At 33.7% G+C, this 24,623-nt stretch overlaps 1 protein-coding gene across 1 annotated transcript in view; it reads left to right on the top strand.

Annotated features, from left to right (window-relative positions):
- LOC109048774 (bromodomain adjacent to zinc finger domain protein 2B) overlaps nt 1-24,623 on the top strand; it is a 78,372-nt gene that overhangs the window by 39,320 nt on the left and 14,429 nt on the right. Inside the window, exons 4-26 of the mRNA XM_042731895.1 lie at nt 896-1,084; nt 4,491-4,640; nt 6,090-6,253; nt 6,586-6,783; nt 7,308-7,691; nt 8,695-9,109; nt 10,259-10,531; nt 10,709-10,763; nt 11,725-11,833; nt 11,923-12,024; nt 12,841-13,018; nt 14,076-14,168; nt 14,246-14,307; nt 14,469-14,534; nt 16,042-16,107; nt 16,711-16,755; nt 17,026-17,052; nt 18,860-18,925; nt 19,125-19,265; nt 20,246-20,500; nt 22,138-22,361; nt 23,339-23,413; nt 23,739-23,970. Coding sequence (XP_042587829.1) covers nt 896-1,084; nt 4,491-4,640; nt 6,090-6,253; nt 6,586-6,783; nt 7,308-7,691; nt 8,695-9,109; nt 10,259-10,531; nt 10,709-10,763; nt 11,725-11,833; nt 11,923-12,024; nt 12,841-13,018; nt 14,076-14,168; nt 14,246-14,307; nt 14,469-14,534; nt 16,042-16,107; nt 16,711-16,755; nt 17,026-17,052; nt 18,860-18,925; nt 19,125-19,265; nt 20,246-20,500; nt 22,138-22,361; nt 23,339-23,413; nt 23,739-23,970 — 3,569 coding nt within the window. The remainder of the gene's footprint in view (nt 1-895; nt 1,085-4,490; nt 4,641-6,089; nt 6,254-6,585; nt 6,784-7,307; nt 7,692-8,694; nt 9,110-10,258; nt 10,532-10,708; nt 10,764-11,724; nt 11,834-11,922; nt 12,025-12,840; nt 13,019-14,075; nt 14,169-14,245; nt 14,308-14,468; nt 14,535-16,041; nt 16,108-16,710; nt 16,756-17,025; nt 17,053-18,859; nt 18,926-19,124; nt 19,266-20,245; nt 20,501-22,137; nt 22,362-23,338; nt 23,414-23,738; nt 23,971-24,623) is intronic.

Raw genomic sequence — 24,623 nt, forward strand, 5'->3', positions numbered from 1 at the left:
TTTAGTTTTCTCAAATTTATAAAAGAAAAATACAGCTTTCCGATTCTCTCCGGAAAAAGTCGAGCTCCTGGGCGGAGCTATAATACTGATGTTTCGTGTTGTTTCCATTAACATATATTCACTTACGTGCGGATTTCCAACAAAAGACAGAAATCTGATGCAGTTGTACATGAATGGGGTCTTTTATCACTGGGACCGCTCCATGTTTTAATAGCAAACCATGTGCAAATCCAGCGTTGACCTGGGCCTTGTTTATAAACATTCGTCACTGAAATGACGAGAACATACAAACGCACTTGCTACACTCCGTTGCTGCCCCAGAAGAACAAACTGCATCCACTGTTCGTGTAACGCGGGGTTCTTTGGGAAGCTGAACACGGTAAACTTTCCCTCACATCCAAAAAACACACTTATTTGGAGACATTCTCGAACAAATCCTATGCAGCGCTGCTGCCGATTTCCTGATGAAGCGCGTTGATGAGCACGGTCTCGCTCTCCTCTGGCCAACGTGTGCGTGGGCGTGCTTTTCCGAGAGAAATGCTCATATAAGGAGTTCCACCATTGTCTACGTCAACAAACGAAAAAAAAAAAAAAAACAGCTGAAACTTGTACCAACCCGGAAGTAAGATTCTCAGCACAGAAATTCTCCGTCACTCGTCCAAATTATTTTTTAAAACTTTGGCCATGTTTAGCATGAGAATCCATCTCTTTAACACTGTGAACAACTCTGAATACATGAAACACCATTGTAGCCCCCCTTTAATTCATTGTAATAATGTAAAACTACACACATTCTTTTCTAATTACTGCAAATGGTCTTATTTCTCTGACAGGCTTTATGTATCAGACTGTTACACATGCATGAGTGATATTTTATGATTTCTCTCTCTCTCAGGTCATTTGTTTCAAATGGTTGGCAATCAGGGTTTGGGAATTTCTTCAGTTTCCGGTGCCTTTCCCATGATCCATCACCCAGTCTTCAGTCTGCACTCCTCTTCTCCTGTCCGCTCTGAATTCGGAGGTCTGGGAACTCTGGGATTGTCGGCCGCTCTGGCTGCCCGCTCTCAGATCGGTGCTTTACCAGGTATGTTTAGCAGAGGAAGTAGCTTCAGGTGTTTTTTTTTTTCACAGTTACATACCATACAACAGATTTACAGTGTTGTTTAAATATTATGAAACCTGTCAGAAACATGTCTGTGTGATATTTAACACCAAAATTGCTTGAATTGCAAGAAAATGTTTTGAGATCATTTTCTGCTTTATTTTTCCTGAACATTATGCACATTTTACCCCCAAATTCTTATCATAATGCTAAAAAAATAAAAAATAATTTGCATTACAATAAAGTGACATTAAAATAACATTATATTTTGAAATATTCATACATCATGGTAGTTTGTTGTGTATCATGATTTAAATTAAAGAACAAAAATGTTTGTCAATATAATTTTTATATAAATATAATTAGAATTATGCATTTATTCATTTGTATAATAAGTATAATATAATTTATTTAAAATGTTATATTTTTATATGTATATAATGTCATGTGTATATAATATTTATTAATATTTAATAATTTTTAATTGTAATTGAACATTTAGATTTTAATTATATTATTATACACATCCTGTCGGACTGTAATTTTTAGAATACTGCCAGAAAACATTTTTATTCAAAAACATGTTTAAGTTGAATATTTTATAATGTATTATCTGAATGTATTTTAGATTTCTTTTTATTTATTTTTTGGTCTTAAGTCAAGTTAAAATGTTAAAGTATATTTGCAGTTGCAATACCTCAGCAGTGAAATTTCTGGATCCGTTAGAGTAAAGAAAACATAAAATAATATCACAATGTAGTCTTTATTTTTTTTAGGAGGGGGGTTGAAATGTGATCTGGACATGTTTTTGTGAGCACATAGGCAGCATGTTTCACCTTTATAGTGCTTTCCATCAGTCCGGCGGTCCACGCTGAGGCCGTGACATTTATAAAGACCTGAATGCTTCGGGTCAGAGATCTGCTTTAACCTCCTGCAGCGACTTCAGCCCCTCACAGACTTACACACTTCATGACACACAATGATTCTTTTCTGAACAAGATTGTTGCTGTAAAAGAGATGGCGATTGCGCAAACCTCAGCCCTTGTCCTGAAGGACAATCAGACACTGAAACTGTCAAATCAAGCTAAAGTGATGCTTTTAAGGTTGTTTCTTGTATTCATATGATGCAGGACATGCTTTACTATTTGTAATAAAGTGGTTGTTTACAGAACCGAGTGTTTTCAGCCGGATCTGTGAGCCATGTGTGAGCAGGCTATTGGAGAAAATGGTGTGTAATGTCTGCTTTAGATTTACCATCTTTAGCGTGTTTATAATGAAGGACTGAAATGAGAGTGGATGGAGTAAAGCGGCGCTGTTAGGAGATGAAATCAGATGCTTGTAATCACAAGATGGATTTTCTCTAGCTCTGGATCATTTAGCATCACTCACTGACTGTTTGTATAGATTTGTTTGCTCGCTGAGGATTTATGAGCTAGTTCGGTTGTGGTTATGGCACAGTTGAGGATAAATTAAAGAGGTTTTTGTGCATTTTATGGACGCTTCAAGCAAAGGTGAAGCTAATTTTGTGTCCTGTGTTGTTGATAAGGAGAGAACAATATGCAGAAATAGCACTTTTTGGCCTTAACATTATGTAGTATGTTTTACATGTAAATATGCTTTAAAACACCTCTTCTTAGCATAGCTTTCTATATAAAGTTGTATATGTTACATGTCATTTTAATTATACACATACAGTACTGTCAGTGTTGGGGGTATAATGCAATAATTAAAAATATAATAAAAAGTAACTCGGGTTATGTAATCAGATTACTTTTTATTTACTTGACCCTATGTTGAGAGAAATCAGGAGTAAGTGCAGAGGCGTTATGTGTGCTTTGTGAACATGATGTTACTGTAGTTTTAGACTAAATGTCAACATGCATTTACTCCTCTCACTTGAGTACAAAACAGTTTCAGTATTCCTCAAAATTAATAAAAACACTGAAATGCAAACTCAGAATATGATGCAAACACACATTATTGATGCATTTAATCCCATTTTATTAAACATTGTCTTTACTGCTGACATTCGATGATCCAGTTCAAGGATACTAATAAACAAAAATGACTTTAGATAAAACATCTGTTTTATTTTTTGCTGCTGACGAGTGTTGAACCTTCTTCTCCTGCATCTTTTTCTTTATGCAATCCAGAATAGCAGCAAAGCTGAAATGTTTGAATTTACATTTCCTTCAGCCTGGCCCTTATTCATTACACTTTTGATGTGAAAGGGCTTCTTTTACATTTGCCAGGGCCAGCCCAGATGAGAAAAAAATGATGCAAAAGTACTCATTACTTTCCATATAAAAAAAAAAAAAAAAACACAATTAGTTACTTTTTAGGGAGTAACGTAATGTTGTAATGCATTACTTTTAAAAGTAACTTTGTCCAAACCTGTACATAGCAAATCTCTACTGCTTAATAATTTGGAGTCATTTGGCACCTAAGAAAAGTCTTTAATGAAGTTTGTCAAGACTTGATTTGACTTGAAAGTTAACGTCTGAAATCTGAAGATTATTTGAGACTTCATCCAGTTTGAGACTTTTAAAGAATGAGAGACTCATCCTAGGAAAGCTTAAAGGGATAGTTCACCCAAAAATGAAAATTCTGTCATCATTTACTTACCCTTAAGTTGTTCCAAACCTGTATGTTCAAAAGTTATGAGCCAAAAAATAAATCCGACCATCCATAGCTGCTTATTCATGACCGGCCCGGAGGGGAAAAAAATGAAAATAAATACAGTTTTAGCTGATTGTGGCAGTAGGGGGGTTTACTATGTTATATATAGTTTTAGATAAATTAATTATATATAGCACTAAAAATGAAAACTATTTTAGGATTTTTATTTTTGTAGATTTTTTAAGTTTTCTGACATTTAAGCAATTTTTTTCTCTCCAAAATTTCAAATAAAATCAATACAGAACCACAAATACTTTTAACACGTAGCAAATACAAAACTGTAACACATACGAAGAAATCATACAGTAATGTGTATTTATAATATTTATACACATAATAGTATCTACTGTACTGCCTTTCATTTATGGTGATTCATATAAAACACTGTATTACAGTAGATTTATTCATTTAAAACTCAAAAAAGTGGACTCATTATTGCAATTCTGATTTGTAGGGTTACTTTTTTTCTGCTTTACACAAAATAAGATGTTTTGAAGAATGTTAGTAACCAAACACTTGACGGTAGCCATTGATTTTTTCATTACTATAGAAGTCAACTGTTTGGTAGCCCACATTCTTCAAAATATCTTCTTTGTTCTCAAAAGATGTAAGAAACTCGTACAGGTTTGTAATGAGATGAGGGTGAGTAAACCGTGACCATTTTTATTTCTGGGTGAACTCTCCCTTTAAACTTGATCTGTTTCCACAGATTGGTGGCGTTTTGCAGATGCTCAGGGTCAAGGGTCGGCGGCCTTTTTCCCTCATCTTCTGAGTCTGCCGGCATTATTCAGCGCACCAGCCCTGAACCAAGAGCAAACCCTCCTTCAGTCTCACGCAACCAGACGCGCTCCGGTGAAAGGTGCTACATTACCTCTCAAATACTCTGAGTGTATTTTCATTCCTAAAGGTAGTGAGCTGTTTACACAGACAGCATATTTAGACATCTTTGTGCTCCTTAACATGAAGACTGATCCACAGTATAAGCAATATAAATGGCATTTGACCCAAATACTGAGGAAGCATTGCTTTTATCCTTTTAAAATATAGATCAAAAATATACTCATATTTCATTTAACACAGACAAGTATCTATGAAAATAATGTAAAAACTGTGATTTAAAAAATATGTTATTAATAAATGTCAGGAAAATGACTTATTCCACTAAAATACAGCAGAACGCTACTCTTTTATTCAGACACATTCTGGTGTGGTTAAAACAACCCCAATAAAATCAATGACGTCATTATGCATTCTTTTTCCTGAAAATTAAACGCACATTATTTTGTGACAGTTTACCCCCAAATTATTGTTACTGCAATGCAAAAAAAAAAAAAAAAAAAAAATTCTTATTCCTATAAAGTGACACATTTAAATAATATTAAAAGTTTGAATGTTTATACATAATTGGAGTATTTGTTGTGCGGCCTTTGATTGTATCTGAATTTAAATAAAAAAGTGAATTGTATAGTTTTAAATATTTATATTAATATAAAATTTTTATATATACTGTATATGTTAACATTTTTAACATTGATAATTTTTAATAACTGAGCATCAGTAATAATTGAGGAGCAAAACTGAGCATATCCACAAATATAAGCAGCACAGCTGTTTTCAAAATTGATAATTATAGAAATGTTTCTTTAAATACTGCAGTAAATCAGTATATTAGAATGATTTCTAAAGGATCATGTGGCACTGAAGAGTAATGATGCTGAAAATTCAGCTTTGATCTTAGCAATAAATTACATTTTTAAATAAATTTAAATTGCAATAATACTGTATTTCACAATATTATTGATTTGACTATTTTTGATCACATGAGACTTCATTAAAAACATTTAAAAATTGTGAACTTTTGACAATTTCTACATATTATATTCATATGATATATGTGTACATTACTATATATTTATTACATTTTTCAGTATATGACGAGTGCATCTGCATTCAGATATTTACTGTGAAACTGTATTTACGGTTTACAGCTTTTACCTCACACTGTCACTTCGACATTTTAATAAACACATTTGAGATTTTATCTGATCTATTACATATAGACGGCATCTATTTACACCTCTACTGCACTCGTGATGAAAACAATCCTAACTGATTTCACAGTCATCTCACATTCACTGTTTTTAGATGATTTGGAAAATGATCCTAAAGTTTAAAAGCTAGTGAGTTTCCTTGCTGTCTACTTGTTGTGTGAACAAAAATGATCTGCTCATTCATTTTCAGTTTATTCACATTTACAGAACAGGGTCATGCTGTAACTAAAGATGTGTTTGTTTCATGTTTTCTGAAGCAGGACTGAATGGCTCGATTAATGGAAAGGCGAAATCAAGCTCAGCCTCCTCCACACCCTCTCCAGTCCTCATCCCTCCAGATCAGACCAAGAGCCTGAAAACCAGCCCCAAACCAGCACTAAACCAGCTAGAGGAGAAAACAAGACACAAGACAAAAGACGAGGTAAAGACTCATTTAGTCATTATTTACTCGCTCTCATGTCGTTATAATAATCCCACATGTTGTTATATTTTCTAGTGGAACTCAAATGTGAGTCAGTTTATTAGTTGACTTGTGTATTGTAAATAAGCAGAGCACTGAAAGGGGATTTAATGTTTTCCATATATATGCAGCATTCATATCAGTATGTGTTATAAATGCTGCTGTTGACACGTTGTGTCAGAAAACATCATCCACCTTTTTTTGGGACTATTTTTAGTCCTTCATGTCAGCTGGATGGGTGGCAGAAAGGGGTTGTTTGTGTCGCTGTCGACTGACATTGCTCTTCCTGACAGAAGCCGCGCAGCAAAGTGCCAGACGTCTCCATCAACAGCGACAGCCAATCAGCATCCAGCTCTGACAGCTCGAGCGATGCTCTTAGCAGCTCTGACTCAGACGACTTGGAGGATGTTGACGACGACGATGATGATGATCAGAGTGATGAAAGTTTGGACTCCGAAAAGTGCAGAAAAGTTCAGAAAGGTATCCGTAAGGTATGTGTGTCAAAATGGTTTTATTAAAGTCTTAGACAGAAATTTGAAATGAAATGAAATAAGTTGAAATGCTAAAGCACACACACTGCAAATATTATAATAGCATGAACACAGATTAAAAATTTGTAATCTTTTTAAAATCTAGTTAACAAAAGTGGCAAGAGATTAAAAATGTAATCTCTGTATTTCGTTTTTTTTTTTTTTTAATGTTTATACCAGTTTAACCATTTATATCAAAATAAAAAATATGGTAGTATGCTATTCCAAATGTAGCCTTTGATTGGGTGGATATAATTTTTTCAAATGTTATTGTGAAATTTATTATTGATATTATTATTACTACTGCTAAAATATAAAAGCAAACAATAATAATACAAATAATTATAATGAAAAGATTACAAATATTAATAGTATTAAATAATCCACATTAAAAGTAATGCAACATTTAAGTGTTTAAAAAACGATGTTAAACAAATCTGTTAAATCATTTTATGTTGGTATAATTTGTAATTCTGCTTACCCAGGAGGAAATACACACAGACAGGAAGAAGAGCCGTCACACACACGTCCAGGGTTTGCTTTTGTCCCAGCTGCCTTTGCACATCCAGACCTTGAGGCCGACAGAGGAGCCCAGCAAACACGCCAGTGTCATCCAGGCCACAGGTCTAGCATCCAGCGCAAAACCGCTTGCACTAATCACGCAGCGACGCAGGGACAGAGACGCACCGTCCCCGAGAGACCTGCCTGTCTCCCACTCATCCTCTCCAAAACCACCTACTCTCGCCCCGTCACCCAAGCCTCTGTCTTCCTCTCCCACACCGCCCTCCTCCAAATCCACTCTGAAGACGTGCAAGAATCACCTTGACGAGACCCTGCTCAACATTAACAACTTCAGCAAACTCAAACAGGTGACTTTCTCTGAAACATGAGATAAAAAGCATGCATGCATGCGCACATGCTGATCAGTGTTGGGAAAACTTTGTTTCTGAAGCGAAACTACACTACTTTTTTTTTTTTTTTTTTTTTTTTTTTTTTAATGTTTTTGAAAGAAGTGTCTTCTGTTCACCAAGACAGCATTTATTTGACCCAAAATTAAAAAAGTTAAAACATTACAAATTGTGAAATATTTTTACAATTAAATTTTTTTTTTTATGTCAGTATATTTAAAAATGTAATTTATTGCTGTGATCGAATCTGTATTTTCAGCATCATTACTCCAGTCTTCAGTGTCACATGATCTTCAGAAATCATTCTAATATACTGATTTGCTGCTCAAGAAACATTTCTGATTATTATCAATGTCTAAACAGTTATTATTTCAAATGCTGTTCTTTTGGACTCTAACATTCATTTATCCCTGTTTCCATAAAAATATTAAGCAGAAGAATCTGTTTTCAACATAGATGCTTAAAAGGACCATAGTTAATAATTGAGCACTAATAATAATAATTGAGCAGCAAATTAGAACGATTTCTGAAGGATCATGTGACACTGAAGACTGGAGTAATAATGCTGAAAATTCATCTGTGAATCAGAGAAAGAAATTACATTTTAAAATATATTGAAATAGAGAACACTTATTTTGAATTGTAATATTATTTCACATTATTAGTTTTGCTGTATTTTTTTTAATCAGATAAATGCAGCTTTGGTGTGCTCTTCTTTCAATAACAAAAAAATCTTACCAACGCCACTTCTGTGCATAATTCAGTTCTCAGATTGACTGTTTTCATAATAAATCTTCTGCATAATAATAAAAGCAATACATTCTAAATTCAGCTTTGAATATACAAGTTGCGTATTTGTTTCAGTATTTGTGCATATGAAGAGGCAGCATTCATTTCAATGAGTCAATGAATCATTGTATATTGAATCATTGAAAAAGTAATATCAATATCTCTGTCCCGTCAGTCATCTCTACCTCAGGCCTTTCCTCCACCATTGAGAGGTGCACAGGAATCACAGAGCAGCCCGAAACTTCCGTTCAACAGCGCGTTTCTCCCCTCACTTCCTGCTGAGAACCACCATCCCGGCGCGGTGCAGGACGCTCCTCTGGCCCTCATCACCAAACCTCGCTCCCAGAGCACACGCACCCCTGATAAACCACTGCTGGCTGCCACCAGCCCCGCGTTCAACTCTCCCATCAACCTCTCCACCACGGGCCGCACCTCTACCTCGCCCACACAGAGGACGCTGAAGAGAGAGAGACCATCACTGGTGGAGCAGCTCAGGGGGGCGGAGTCTGAACTCCCTGACAGTAAAGACTCTGATGATTCGTTAATGGAGGACGAGGATGAAAATGAGGCTTCAAATGACAGTCTCTCAGGTCAGCATGATGTAATCATTCAGATCAAGTATTATTGTTTAACATTAGTTAACTACAATTAGTTAACATACACTAACGATGAAATATACTAGCATTTATTAAATCTAGTGAATGTTAATATTTGCTAATCCATAATTAAAATTAAGTTACATTACACAAAAAAGCATGAGAACATATGATGTATATAACAACAGTTTCTTTCACAACATTTTTCACAAACTGTAAATATAGAAGTGGGAAAAAGCATTTTTTATTTTAGCATCATTGATACACTGTTATAGATTTAGTTTTTAAGGACAAGAACTCCAAGGCACTTGAATTGTAGTGAAAAGTTAAAAAGCCTTTATTACATCACTGGCTTTATACGTTAAAACTCTTTTGGTGAGAGGTTTTAAATACATACTATCCCATACAACCAAAGAGCACCGAGATTTCATACCCCATGCAGCCCTACTTGATGCATTCAGTGCTTTATAGATTTAGTTTTATTTTGTTTTGTAATGTTTTGAATTAGGTTTTAATTTTATATTTTCTGTTTCCACGTTATATTTAGTTGACGTTTTTGTCATTTTGTTTTGATTTTGTCTACAAATTTCTACATAGTTTTTATTAATTAAAATTTTTATTAGTTTTAGTTTATTTAGTTTTAGTTATTTTACTATAAATTAAACTAAACAAAATGAGAAATGTTGCCCTGGGAACTATCTCAAATAAATGAAATTGTGTAATTTTATATTTTATTAACCCATTTGTTGTTGTTGTTTTTAGTTTCAGTTAATAATAATAACCCTGGATCATGAGTTTGATTCCCAATGAAATTGTACTCCACAAATGTATGCCATCAAATCAGTGAAAATGTCTTCAAATAAAAGCATCCTTCCAGTGCATAAATGTCTATGTAAAGTAGACATAACTATTTGTCTATTTATTTATTTTTGGTTTTGTGCAGTTGCCTTTAATACTGATCTTTGCAGGTTAACACAAACATATATACTGTATATGTTCACGTATTTTGCAGCACATCAGAGTGCCAAAACTTTGCATGCATGTTTATGATCCTAAATGAGTAAAAAGTCATGTGCAACATAAGTGTATTTTTCACATTCATACATGAGCAAACACTCTCTCATATTGTTTTGTCTTCTGCAGACTCCGACAGCAATTTAGACACTGATTCTGATGATGATGATGATAGTAAAGATGAAGAGATGGACACAGATTCAGAAATGGACAGAACGCCACTCAAACTCACCAAGTCCTCAGTGTCTGTACTTGACTCCTCCCACAGCACTAGCCCCGCCCCTCTCAATCTACAGGTTCATAAAACACCTGCCACACCCACACCAGCCGTTGTGACCAGCTCTGGGAATTCAGCCAATCACAGCCCAGCTTTGTCGTCTTACAGTGTGGTCACACCCCCAGGTATTTCAGCAATGTTATGCATGTGTGTTTTACTATATTTAAATTAAATACGGTATCATATATATCGGCTTCATATTGGCCATACAACATCCTTGTCAGTCGATCACTGCATTTCTACTAAAACAGCAAGTGTATGTTTCTTGTGTTTATATGTTTGCATATCTGCTATGTTTCTAGGGAAAAGGAGAAGCGTAACAGATGAATGTGCACTGCGGAAACCTCTAGAATATGGGTGAGTCTTGACTTTCCAACCATTTCATGTTACCTTTATTGTCTTTTTTTATGATATCAAACATTTGCATGCATATTAATATCCTTTTAGGCCCAGAACATACAAGTTTTCTTCTAATTATGCAACTGTGTCTTCCATTAACAAAAACGCATCTGGTTTAATGATACAGACATTTGAAGGACACTCTATCGCCCCCTTAAGTACAGAGCTGTGTTATTGCAACAGTGATGCAAGAATACATGTGAAGTACATACAACAGGACTGACTCAAAGCAGCCATCTGAGGGAGCAATATATTTATAAATATAATCAGATTTATTTTTAAATCTCTTTTAGCATATCAGTATTTATCTGCCATAAAAACAGTGAGATTCTGAAATAGATTGACTGCTTTAGTTACAAAGCACATTTAAAAACAACAGAAGGTAGTATAAAACAGACAATAATATAAATATTAAAATATTATTAATAATATAAATATTTAAAAAATGCATTTAAATATTTATTTTCTTTAATTTTACATATTATCATTATATGATATGTAAATATTACACATTAAATTTAATATATAAATTGATAAGTTTTTGCTAAAAGACACTAAAAGATATTAAAATACACTTAATATTCAGTAGTATATTCTGTTAACACTGTTGTTTTCTGTAGAGCTGTTTTTTATTACTTAAATTAACTTTGCACTATTATTTATCTAAACTGAATAAACACTGAACTGAGTGTGACTTGATTTGATTAAATGCAACTAATAAAACACTCTAATTTGTTTAACTGTGTTGAAAACAGTGATGAACAGCAGCATTTAAAGCTAAATGTCTTTGGAATAAAAAAATTCATAAAGAATGGTTGGACAAACTTGGCCAGTTTTTATTGTAAATCATCCTGTAAACATGAATACATGAATTCACTTTGAGTCTTGAGCATGAAATGAAAACTCGTTCTGTTCTCAGATGGCAGAGGGAGACGCGCATCACGAACATGTCTGGGCGTTTGCGTGGAGAGGTGGCGTATTACGCTCCGTGCGGCAGAAAGCTCAGACAGTATCCTGATGTGATCAAGGCAAGAGATGATGACTTTAAAGCTTGAGTTGCTATTTAATGACTGCTGCTGCTGCTGCTCTGTTGATCTTACGCTCTCACTCCTCACAGTATCTGACCAGAAACGGGATAAGAGACATTACACGTGATCATTTTAGCTTCAGTGCTAAAATAAAGGTTGGTGACTTCTATGAAGCCAGAGATGGGCCGCAGGTAATTCCTTCAGTTGTGCTGATCTCTTATTCATGTCTGTCAAGTCAAACAGGCCCTGTGCAGGCTGAACAAATGTGATTTAATTTGGTGTGGGGGAAGCAACATTGTGGTGTATATCTGTGGTTTTAAACTGTATTGTGATTTTAGTTTTAAAATATTAAAATATGTAACATTAATATTTAATAATATTATTTAATATTAATATTTAATAATAAAGTATTAAATATATAAAATGATTAATAATAGTACATAATAAAATTATATATAATAATATTTTTTACAACAACAAAAAAAAATAAAATAAAAAAAAAAAAAATCTTATAATATAAAAAAGAATAATAATAAAAATATAATTGTTTTACTAATATTAATATGATTTATTTACTAAAAATTTTGTTGTGCAGTGTTAGTGTGTTTTGGTTAAATTAAATATTAAATTATTTAATAAAATAACCCTTTGAAGCCACAACAACAACAAATAATTTTAGATATTATTATTGTTGTACTACTACTAATGATAATAATAAGAATTTATTTTTTACTGAAATTGATAATTATTTACTAAACGATAGTGTTAGTGTGTTTTGTTTAAATATTAAATTATCTAATAAAAACCCATTTAAGCAACAACAATGATAATAACAAATAATTTTTGATATCATTATTATTATTATTATTATTATAAACTATTATTAATATTACTACTTCTATTACTACTACTACTAGTTAATAATAATAATTATTATTATTATTATTATTATTTGACGTTTTGTGAAAAATAATTTGTTCTCTAAACACTGTTGTTGTCGTCTTCAGGGGTTACAGTGGTGCTTACTGAAGGAAGAGGAAGTCGTAGCAATGGAAGGTCGTCGGGGTCGTCTCAAGAATCTTGACGCCGCTCGCTCTCGCAGGAGAAGCAGAGCACCTGACGAGAGTGAAGCTGATGCTGGCAGCAGCTCTGAGCCCAAACTGCTGCGCAGACTGGAGGCCCAGGGTAACGAAACAAGACACAGATGCACACATTATCTCATCTGTTTTAACAAAGATGTGAAGCTAAAACATTACTAATTGGAATGAAGATTTTAGAGTGTTTTAAACTATTTAGTTCAACCAAAATTACAAATTCTGTTTTTTTTTTTTTTTTTGAAGAATCTTTACATTAGATGTTTTCATTTCTTCTCTATACAAGGTTTCTGTAGGTCTTAAAAAGTATTAATTTGCTCTTTCGCAAATAAAGAACCTTAAATTGATAGTCATGATGTTAAATATTGAATGCATTGCCAAAACTATAATAAAAAATAGTTCTATATTTAAAAATAATTGAAAAATGTAATTGAATATCTTTGTCAGTATTTTTGTTTTGTTTTAAAATAACATTTTTAAACATCCTTAAATTTAAATTACAAAAACATCTTGTTTTTTATTTTGTTTTGTTTTTCGTTTGGGAAATTAAACACAATATAGAGTTTAAGTTAATTCTTAGGCCGAGAGTAAATATCTGTCAATGGGGAGTGAACTTGTTTTCCCTTTGAATTAACTTGATATTTTTGTGAGCCCATTGGCAGATGTTTGTCCGTTTTTATCATAAATTCACTTCTTTTTGATCGCTTTCTCTTGCATTTATCTTGATATAAGAAAAACTTTGCACTGCAGAAATACTGAGGAAGAACAGCAGTTTTGAGAACATATTGATGTACTGTCGATATTGCCTTCTGTTTGTTCCTTAGTATATGAAACCATAATCTGAACTCACAAAATCAGCCTACTTTTTACATTTTATCATACATTTATCACCAGTAGGAAAAAATAAAGTTGCTCATCATGGTTTCATATAATAAGTAATTTAATAGATTGACACACCAAAACAAAAGATCAAGTGAAAGAAAAGCGCGATGCAAACGGCTTTGTGGGACTTCTATTTGTTCCCAAAATGTTCTTTAATCGGTTTTAAAAAGGTCTTAAATTTATCTTCATAAAACTTGGAGAAACCCTGTCAGTAGTTGGACTTGCTGTGCATTAAATGAGCTCTAAAGCTCTCATTTATCTGTCAGAAATTGCACGGCAGGCGTCTCAGATGAAGCTGATGCGTAAGCTGGAGAAGCAGGCGCTGGCACGAGCGGCTAAAGAGGCCAGGAGACAGCAAGGTGAGATGGAGTTTCATTTTGTTTTTGATTTCTAATACGCTTGCTAAACCCGCTCACCATTTAATATGAACTTTCAGCAATCATGGCGGCTGAAGAGCGACGGAAACACAAAGAACAAATGAAGATTCTGAAGCAGCAGGTCAGAAACGTCCTTGTTTTCTCATGACGTTTCCTGTAGTTTGCGTTTGTGCATGCAGTGCTGCCTTTACCTTTATGGGTTTTTGCGGAAGATGCTTGTTGCTTTGTGTGAAAAACCCCAGACCACAGTTCATTCTTTCTCTTTTCTGCTTTCTTTCACAGGAGAAGTTCAAGAGAATCCAGCAGGTTCGTTTGGAGAAGGAACTCCGTGCTCGGCAGATTTTGGAGGTGCTTATATATAACTGTACAGTGAAAATAATATAAATATAATACAAGTGTAAAATTGTCAGCTATAGTTTAATTAAAAATTAATGGAAATTCTACAAGCTTTGTCATCAGTTTTGATAACTGTACTGTTATTTTGAAGTGTGGGAAGTTTTAGAGGTACTGATAAATGAATAAATGCATAAATCAAAGAATATATTTATTTATATTTATATATATATATATATATATATATATATATATATATATATATATATATATATATATATATATTATTATTATTATTATTATTATTATTATTATTACTAATATATTATTATTATTATTAATATATTTTTTTTTTTTTAACTTTAAATGTGACACTGGACCACAAAACCAGTCATAAGGGTATTTTTATTTATTTATACATCATCTGAAAGCTTAATAAATAAGCTTTCCATTGATGTATGGTTTATTAGGAGGACAATATTTGGCTGAGATACAGCTATTTGAAAATCTGTAAAAAAAAAGTTCAAAACAAAAAAATCTAAATATTGAGAAAATCATCTTTAAAGTTGTCCAAATGAAGTTCTTAGCCATGCATATTACTAATCAAAAATTAAGTTTTGATATATTTACAGTAGTAAATTTACAAAATATCTTCATGGAACATGATCTTTACTTAATATCCTTATGATTTTTGGCATAAAAGAAAAACCTATAATTTTGACCCATACAATGTATTTTTGACTATTGCTACAAATATACCCCTGCGACTTAAGACTGGTTTTGTGCTCCAGGGTCACAAATACAGTACAATTGAATGCTTGAAAATAGTACAATAATAAATTATAAATTATCTACATGCAAAACTAAGTTTAATTAAAAAAAATATTTGAAACGTAGCTGAAAGTGGTGGAAAAGCTGCCAAGTTAGCTTGCTATTATTTTGAAGTGTGGGAAATTTTTTGCATAAATCAGTTTGAAAATAGTACACGTTAGTTTTGATGACTTTACTTTTATTTTAAAGTGTGGGAAACAGCAGCAATTAAAAAAAAAAGCATGTCTGACTCTAAAGACACCCATGTCTCTCCTGGAATGACACAGTTTTGTCTTCAGTCACAGACAGTCATGCTGAAATTGAGCTAATATTTCTCTTTAAGTGTCCATATTAGTCTTTAACACGTCAGGACAAACAGTTAGCATTATGACCATATCTCAAATTGACACTGTTAGTTACCGTGTTCGTTATCAACACTAACTGCTTTTTTTTTAAATCTGCTTCTTTACCATGTCTGTTTGGTTTGAATGATGTTTCCTCTACTCGGGGGGGGAAAAATCACCCTTTTAATAAAAAATAACGTGTATGGAGCGTCCATCAAATATTATTAGAAGTCTGAAAAGTATTGAGAGATTAGTTTATCTTTAATTCATAATGTACTAAGCATTCAAATATTTACCAGTCAAGTCAAATATTTTGTTATGTTATAATAATGTATTCATTTATCTGTCAAATATGTTTATGCCAACAGGCTAAAAGAAAAAAGAAAGAAGAGGCTGCAAATGCCAAAATACTAGAAGCTGAAAAACGAATAAAGGTTTGTTGTTTGTTGTCTTTTTTTGTAGTGTTTGATTTACTGAATTATTTACTATGAGCAGTTTCTGATTCACCGTCTCTCCTTGCTATACATTACATATGTTTAGTAAAAAACAATGAAATCAATAAGAGTGAAGTCAGACATTGGGACAGAAATACACCACGTGAGTGATTTGATGGATAACAGCAATAATTGTTACAATCGAGCTATTATTCAGGTTAAATGATTCAGGTGAAATATTTGATGTTGTTTTATATGGTTAGAAACATTATAGGATGCAAAAAATATGCCCTAATAAAAAAAAATCAGAAACTGGACTAGTGCACATTTTTATAACCATTTGAGTGTGTTTCTGTGAGAGGTTGAGTGAGACATGAGACAGCAGCTGTGCTCCATTTCTCATTTTACATTAACACTCATGTGCCCCTCGACTGTACGCCTGTCAATCAAAACCCAGGCATTCCAATATACCACGGAAATAAATGGAGAAAATCCTATCTGTTTATGACATCCCTCCATCTGCATCTCTTTCTGTCTCCCATCTCAGTAATGGAAGGAAGGAAATATTTGCGGGTTTTAATTTATTTTTATCTCCGTCTGAAGGAGAAGGAGCTGCGCAGACAGCAGGCCATCATCCTGAAGCACCAGGTATGAGCAGACGTCTTCAAAATACACTATTTCACTGAATAATGCCTCAGGTCTCTGCTGCTTTTATTATTTTATGTGATTACTTTAAAGAAATAGTTTAGCCAAAAATGAATTCTGTCATTATTGTTGTAAGAATGATCTTTTTTTGGCTCAGCTATTGCTCTAAATGTATTGTGGGTAATCGGTCTACTGGGGAGTTGCTCAATAAGGTTGTATGCATTGATTTATTTACTCATTTTTGTTCTTGCCTTTGCCAACTCTCACTGGCAGGAGTTGGAGAGACATAGACTAGATATGGTATGGGTATGTTTACTTCTCTACATCTAACACATTGTGAGATGCTTGTGATTCGGGTGCTTTGCTCCATGTTGCATGTGCAACTGACTGCTTTTACTGCGCTTGCATTTCTCCTGCATGAAACCCTGCTTTCGTCTGCCTGCTGAAGGAGACAGAAATGAGCTCTTTTCTGAAACTTAGTGAGCTGCCTATGTGGGAAGCATTTTTAGGCATCATAGAGACGGTCCTTGTTTATAGAGAGAGCAGTCCTTTAATGCATTGCAAGAAGAATGCATTGAAAAATCCATCAAAGATAGGCAGACAAAATTAGAGCAATTATAGTAATCTATAAGTGAATTATAATTCATACAGCAGTGTTGTTTTAGTATTATTTATATGCTATATTAGTATTTATTGATGTTTTGAATAGGCTTTTATTTTAATATTTGCAGTTTTCATTTTATCTTTATTTGTCACTTTTTTAATTATTTTTGTTATTTTGTATTATTTTATTATTTTTAAAATATGATTCATTTATTGTTTTTGTTTTAATATTTTAGTTTTCAAAATGTTTACTACTCCAACTTCTAATTTTCAAGTTTTTCCTGTGTGTGTATATATATATATATATATATATGTCTTCCTTAAAAGGCAGCTCACTGTTTTGGAACAGCGCTGGAATCTGTTAACAGATATTTCCGTCTGTGTCAGTTTAAACTTGATTGTCCACGCAGCTTCATATCATCAAGCCTTCAGTGCAATATCATAAACATTCATTCTTGATTCTTGCTTGTTTATCATTTGCGTGGCATCTAGTGTTTGTGATCTTTGAGAACATCCAGCCCCTGAAGTGCACATGTTGTTTTTGATTTAAAACGGGCCATAAAATAATTTCCTACAAAGCTTTAAAGTGTCTCTCAGCAGCTGAAACCGTTTTCCAATTGGATCATTGATTGTTTTAAAGTCTGTTGTTTCTTGCATCGTGTTTAAATATGGCTGTACTGAAGAAGTTCAGAGATTTCTGTGGACTCGTTCACGTCTCCCTCGTCTCGTCCTGTCTGTCCTGCACTAAAGACCTGTAGAAGCCTGATGGTTAATATGTAACACCTGGAATAGCTTGTGCTTTATAAAGACGTTTAGTAAGTGGAGACTGAGTTAACAGATCTGCTGTAGTTCTGCAGACTCTCAGCTCTTAACCTGCTGAAGCTTCACTAAATCTTCATGCTTCTGCAGTTTTGTCATTTTGCAGTGTACAATGCATGTGTTGTGATTTTGTTTTTGTTCTTTCTTTTATTCTGTCTAAAATGTTCTGTTTCATCATTTTGTTTCTCTTCTTTTTTTTTGATGTTTTGCTAATTTTTGCTTATTTAGTTTATTCTTTTGTTTTTCTTAAGTGTTTTTTCTTTTTTTGTATTCATTCTTTTATTTGATTTTTCTGTTTGTTTTATTTTTTTCTTGCTTTGCTTGTTTTTTTATTTGTTTTCCCTATTTGTTCTGTCTTTTCTTTTCTGTGTTTTCATTTTTCTTTTTTATAAATTTACATTTTTCTTTCTTGCATTTGCTTTCTCTTTTGTGTTCTCTTGACATTAAATTTTAATTATTTTGTTTTTCTTTTTTATTCCTTTTATTTGTTTTAGTTTACTTCATTATTTTATTTATGCTTGCTTTCATATGGTTTTATTTTTATTTTTTTTTTATTTTTGTATTTCATTATGTTTGTTAATTTGCTCAATTGTTCTCTTCGTCTGCCTGTTCTTTCGTTCTTTTCTGTGTAGGTTTGTTTCTTTCATTCTCCCCGTTCTTTCTCTGATGTCTGTGTTTGTTGTAGGAGCGGGAGAGACGTCGGCAGCATGGGATGCTGATGAAGGCTGTAGAGGCCAGGAAGAAAGCTGAGGTGTGTTATACAGCAACTTTTATCATTTTATCTTTCCCTTTTCCTCCTTTCATCTCCTCTTACTCTCCGTCTCCTCATCTCTCCTTTAGTGTCTCTGTTCTCCTCAGATCCTTCATCCGTTCAATCATATAGACTATGAATGAGTAGATCAGTCTTTTGGCACACAAGGTTTGTCAAATCTTCTTAAATGTTTCCACAGGAGAAAGAGCGACTGAAACAGGAGAAACGAGATGAGAAAAGACTGAACAAGGAGCGCAAACTGGAGCTCAGACGGCTTGAGCTGGAGATGGCCAAAGAGCTGAACAAACCCAATGAAGACATGTGTCTGTCTGACCACCAGGTGAATCACAGCAGCCACTGAATCCTTCTTACACAGAACCAAATAAAATGATTAAGTGCATCATTTCTGCGCAATCAGTGGCACCAAACGAAATTGCTAAATTTTGACTTGGGGTTTTCCTGTATACTACCAACCAAATGTTTTGAATAATTACATGTCTTATTTTTTTTTAATTTGCTGCATTTATTTGAAATCAAATTTATTCCTGTGATCAAAAATTTTCAGCATCATCACTCCAGTCTTCAGTGTCAAGTGATCTTCAGAAATCATTCTAATATGCTGATTTGCTGCTCAATAAACGTTTCTGATTGTTATCAGTGTTGAAAACAGTTGTGCTGCTTCATATATTTGTGGAAATCATGATACCTTTTTATTTCAACAGAAATTTGTACTTTTGTTCATCAGGGATGTATTGAATTAATCAAAAGTGACAGTAAAGACATTTCTGTTGTAAGCAGCAAAAAAACCTTTTGATATTTGATAATAATTAGAACCATTATCAGTAATTTAGCACCAATAATAATTAATCAGTTCTAATCAGATGAAATTAATTCAGCATATTAGAATGATTTCTGAAGATCATGTGACACTGAAGTAATGATGCTGAAAATTCAGCTTTGCATCACATAAATAAATTAGTTTAACGTATATTCACATAGAAAACGGTTATTTTAAATTGTAATATTTACAATTTTTACTGCAATTTTAATCAAATATATGCTGCCTTGGTGAGCAGTAGAGACTTCTTTTAAAAACATTTTAAAAAACGTAATTACTTGTGACCGGCAGTGTATATGACAATCAAATATCACAAATATCACCCGCCTAGCAACATAAGAACCACCAAGACTTAGTAGCAACCATCCAGAACACCATAGCAACCACAGACACATAATAGTTTTACTATTGAAAACCATTCAATGGTAATCTGCTGTTCTTGAATGAATTCAGTGTGTAAGTGTGTTTCTCTTCATGTGCAGCCTCTGCCGGCGCTGTCACGGATAGCGGGTCTGCTGTTGCCGGGAGGATGTTTTTCAGACTGTCTTATGATCATGCAGTTCCTGCGCTGTTTTGGAAAGGTCCTGGGGTTTGATCTCAGTGCTGACGTGCCGTCACTCGGCGTGCTGCAGGCAGGGCTTCTGAATGTGGGCGACAGCATGGGCTTCGTCCAGGACCTGCTGGTGCGCATGCTGTCTGCTGCTGTTTGTGACCCAGGACTCCCCGCAGGACACCGGGTGAGTCCCTGATAAACTGAACATTCTCTTCAGTGGTATGATGACTGGTTGCTTTCAACTGATTTCCTCCTGAACTCGCACCAACTGAACTGCAGTGAGCAAACTTAGAGCTGCACGATTCTAGATAAACTGAGAATCACAATTGTTTTTTTTTGTCTCAGAGATCACAATTCTCCCAAGATTCTGAACTAAACAAAATAATGTGTGGCAAAACATTAATTGCTGCAGTCTATTTAAAAGTGTTTAATTAATTTGAATGAATGTGACTCTGGACCACAAAACCAGTCATAAGGGTCAATTTTTCGAAACTGAGATTTATACATCATCTGAAAGCTGAATAAATAATCTTTGCATTGATGTATGGTTTGTTAGGAGGACAATATTTGACTGAGATACAACTATTTGAAAATCTGGAATCTGAGGGTGCAAAAAATCTAAATATTGAGAAAATCATCTTTAAAGTTGTCCAAATGAAGTTCTTAGCAATGCATATTACTAATCAAAAAATTATGTTTTGATATATTTATGGTAGGAAATTTACAAAATATCTTCATGGAACATGATCTTTACTTAATATCCTAATGATTTTTGGCATAAAAGAAAAATCAATTTTGACCCATACAATGTATTTTTGGCTATTGCTACAAATATACCCCAGAGACTTAAGACTGCTTTTGTGGGCCAAGGTCACATGTGTGTATTTAAAATGTAATATATTTAATACACAATATTATGAAAAACTGGTTTGAGTGAATGATTCAATGGCTCACTCAAAAATACTTCACTTGTTTCATTTCTGGATGAATCAGCGTTATTGAAAAAAAATCTCTTGAATGAATGATTCCTTGAAAAATTCATTTTTTAAACGTTGCGAAACAATGCAGTCGACACAAACATTATTTGAAGCGGCAATTACTTTCAAAAGGGGATGTGCTCTATTTTGATCGCTACCATAGACTTCAATGTTTATATCTGAACTATAAATCCTCGAATGCTTTTCGTGCCGAATGTTCACGTTCAGTGTGGAAAGTAACACGTCCCAGTATTTCTGTGATGATATGAATATATATCTTTTGATTCAGATCGGGACTTTGGAGCGTGGATCTTTTTTTTTCCTGATTTCTTTTTTTATTTTTATTTTTAACAAAACATCAGTAATCACTGGTTATTTTTATATTTACTTGTATTTTATTTTTACAAAAAAAGAAAATTGCCTGAAAAGCAAAACTAATTGATTGTCAATAAACATGATTTGATCTCATATTTTGTCATTTTATTTCTTTTTCTCATTTAAATGTTCTTTAATCAGCACAGATGTGTGTAAAAATCTGTCTGATTCTATAGTGTTCCCTCGTGCACGGTTCCTACTGCTCTTCTTCAAGCTGAATATCTCCAATAAAGAGCAAGAATTCAGTTCAGCCTCTCAGCAGATTCTCTGCACTAATCTTACATGCATTCACAGTCTTAATAAAAAGCCTCTTCCCCGCCTTAAACTCTTAAATGAAACGATTTAACCGTGCCTTTAGATTATCATGAATATTCAATTCTGTTTGAACGTATAAACTCGCTGCCTTTGTCACACTGAATTCCTCATTGCATCGCTCTGTTCTTTTGTTCGGATGTTTTGAACACTACAGACAAAGACGGCTCTGGGAGACCATGTGACTAACGTCGGCCTGAACCGGGACAATGTGTCCGAGGTGCTGCAGATCTATATGGAGGCTCACTGCGGACAGACTGAACTGGCGCCGCTGGCCGAGAGCTTGAAGACCAAAGCTTTCCAGGCCCACACGCCGTCTCAGAAAGCCTCCATCCTGGCCTTCCTGGTCAATGAGCTGTCCTGCAGCAAGAGTGTGGTCAGGTGCGCTCAACTCACTTCATTAGCTCTGCATATTTACGGTGGAAGTGGAGTGGAAAACTGATGCTGCACTAAAGAATGGACCAGGCTAAATGTCCATATAAATTGTGCAATGGCAGAAATATATATACTTTCTGCATGCATTATTTTTATTTTACCTTTCATTTAGTGTGTAATATAGCTATTTGTGCATGTAATTGATCTGCAAGTTAAAAAGTCAATGCCAAAGGAAGTTGAACAGAAGACACTTGCATGAAATGCCTTGTTTATAGTCCTGTCATTATTTGTTTGACTTTGATACATCATGCTACACAGCATAATGCTGCCCACTGACTGAAGATTATGAAAAACATCTGAAATTGTTTTTTTGTTTTGTCTTTTGCTTTTTTACTTTAAATCATATGAATGTTTTCTAGCAGACCCCAAACATAAAATTAAAACAAAGAAAAAAATTATATATATTAAAGTGCACGTTATGCTCATTTGCAAGTGTAAATTAGCATAATACAGGCACTTTAATATCTTGTTTTAACCACAAATCTCCACAAATTTAAAACTTTAATTTTATACAATTTTGCAGTTAAATGTGACCTCTTTTTTTTTTTAAGGATTTTTATACAGTTTGTGTGAGCAAACAATGGTCGTAACAAAATAACCATTTTTTCCTTAATATTTTCCTTTAAAACAATGTGTGTGTGTGTATATGTATATATATGCATACACATATTGTTTTACTGAAAAATGCGAAGGAAAATATGGTTATTATATATATATATATATATATATATATATATATATATATATATATATATATATATATATATATATATATATATATATATATATATATATATATATATATATATATATATATATATAAATTACAATTAATGTAAGATTTTAATCATACCACCCAAGGTGCTTAGAAATTTGAGTGTTTCATGCACACGATTTACATTTTCTTTGTCCTCTTTGCACAGTGAGATCGACAAAAACATTGACCATATGACTAACCTGCGACGAGACAAATGGGTGATCGAAGGGAACCTACGGAAGTAAGACACTTGTTTACGCTCATCACATAAACACACATGCAGTATTCACTTACTGAGCTTATATAATGCAAAACACTAATCACATTTCATAGTCTTCCCGTGGTCCATGATACACAGTTCACTATTTTGAATATGACAAATATAAAGAGACACTATTGCAATTTCATTCACCTTGCATTTCAATATTCAACAATATTTTGCTGCCCTTGCACTGTGGTTTCATTCAGAAAATGCAGATCTAGTTATAATTTGATTATGATGCTCTGTTCAGCTGGATTGTCATGCATCATTCTTTTTTTTTTTTGGGGCTGTTATCATTTTTCAGACTGAGAAGCATCTATGCTAAGAGGACGGGAAAGCGAGAGAGCAGCGTTGGAGGAGAGGAGGGTCAGTCCACCAGTACGCCTGTGAACAGCCGTAAACGCAAGCGCAAAGGAGGGGAGAGTGATGAAGATGATGAGGAAGATGATGACAGCGATGAACAGGGAGAGGAGGATGAGGATGAAGATGATTTTGGTGGGAAGAAAGGGAAAAAAGCAGAAGCATGTGAAGATGAGGTAGAGTGCATTTTTTTTTCTTTGGTGAAAAAAACAGAAATGAAGAAGAAAAACAAAATATTAATTGGCATGAATGATTGTTTACGGAGAAATCCACTATTTTGTAGAGGGGGCTAAAATTACAATTGGCACCTGAGATTTGGAGCCAAATTGCAGGGTGGGAAAATTACCAATCAGCATCATTATTTATATATGTTATTTTTACACAGAGATTGGTAGGTCTGCTAGGAAAATCAGTTGACTTTAGTGATACAATATCCTCATTTCTATGGCCCTACATGGTTAATTCCCAGAGAGATGAAGATTTTGATGTGGCTTTGTGTACAGATTGTTGAATTTTAACCCATTTTCAATGGCTGAAAAACCAAATGTGGTCACTTTGCAGTTCTGAAATATGATTGATTTGACACTGAATAACCCTAATGTACAGTATGTGTTCAAAATGTATTCATCTGACATTGGATTTTCAGGCAATTTTTTTTTGTTTTGTTTTTATTTTTAGTTTTAGTAATGCTCTCTTTTTTGCACTGAGAATGAGCTTTTGAGCCCTTAAAGTTGTTTACTATGTTCTTATGGAACAAAAACTAATTTCTCAAAAGAAAACTGAACTCGTTGTGATGTTTTAGCAGCATGTCAGCTGTTCTTGGTCTTGT

The sequence above is a fragment of the Cyprinus carpio genome, chromosome B9 (assembly GCF_018340385.1).
Source record: "Cyprinus carpio isolate SPL01 chromosome B9, ASM1834038v1, whole genome shotgun sequence".
Classification (NCBI taxonomy): Eukaryota; Metazoa; Chordata; class Actinopteri; order Cypriniformes; family Cyprinidae; genus Cyprinus; species Cyprinus carpio.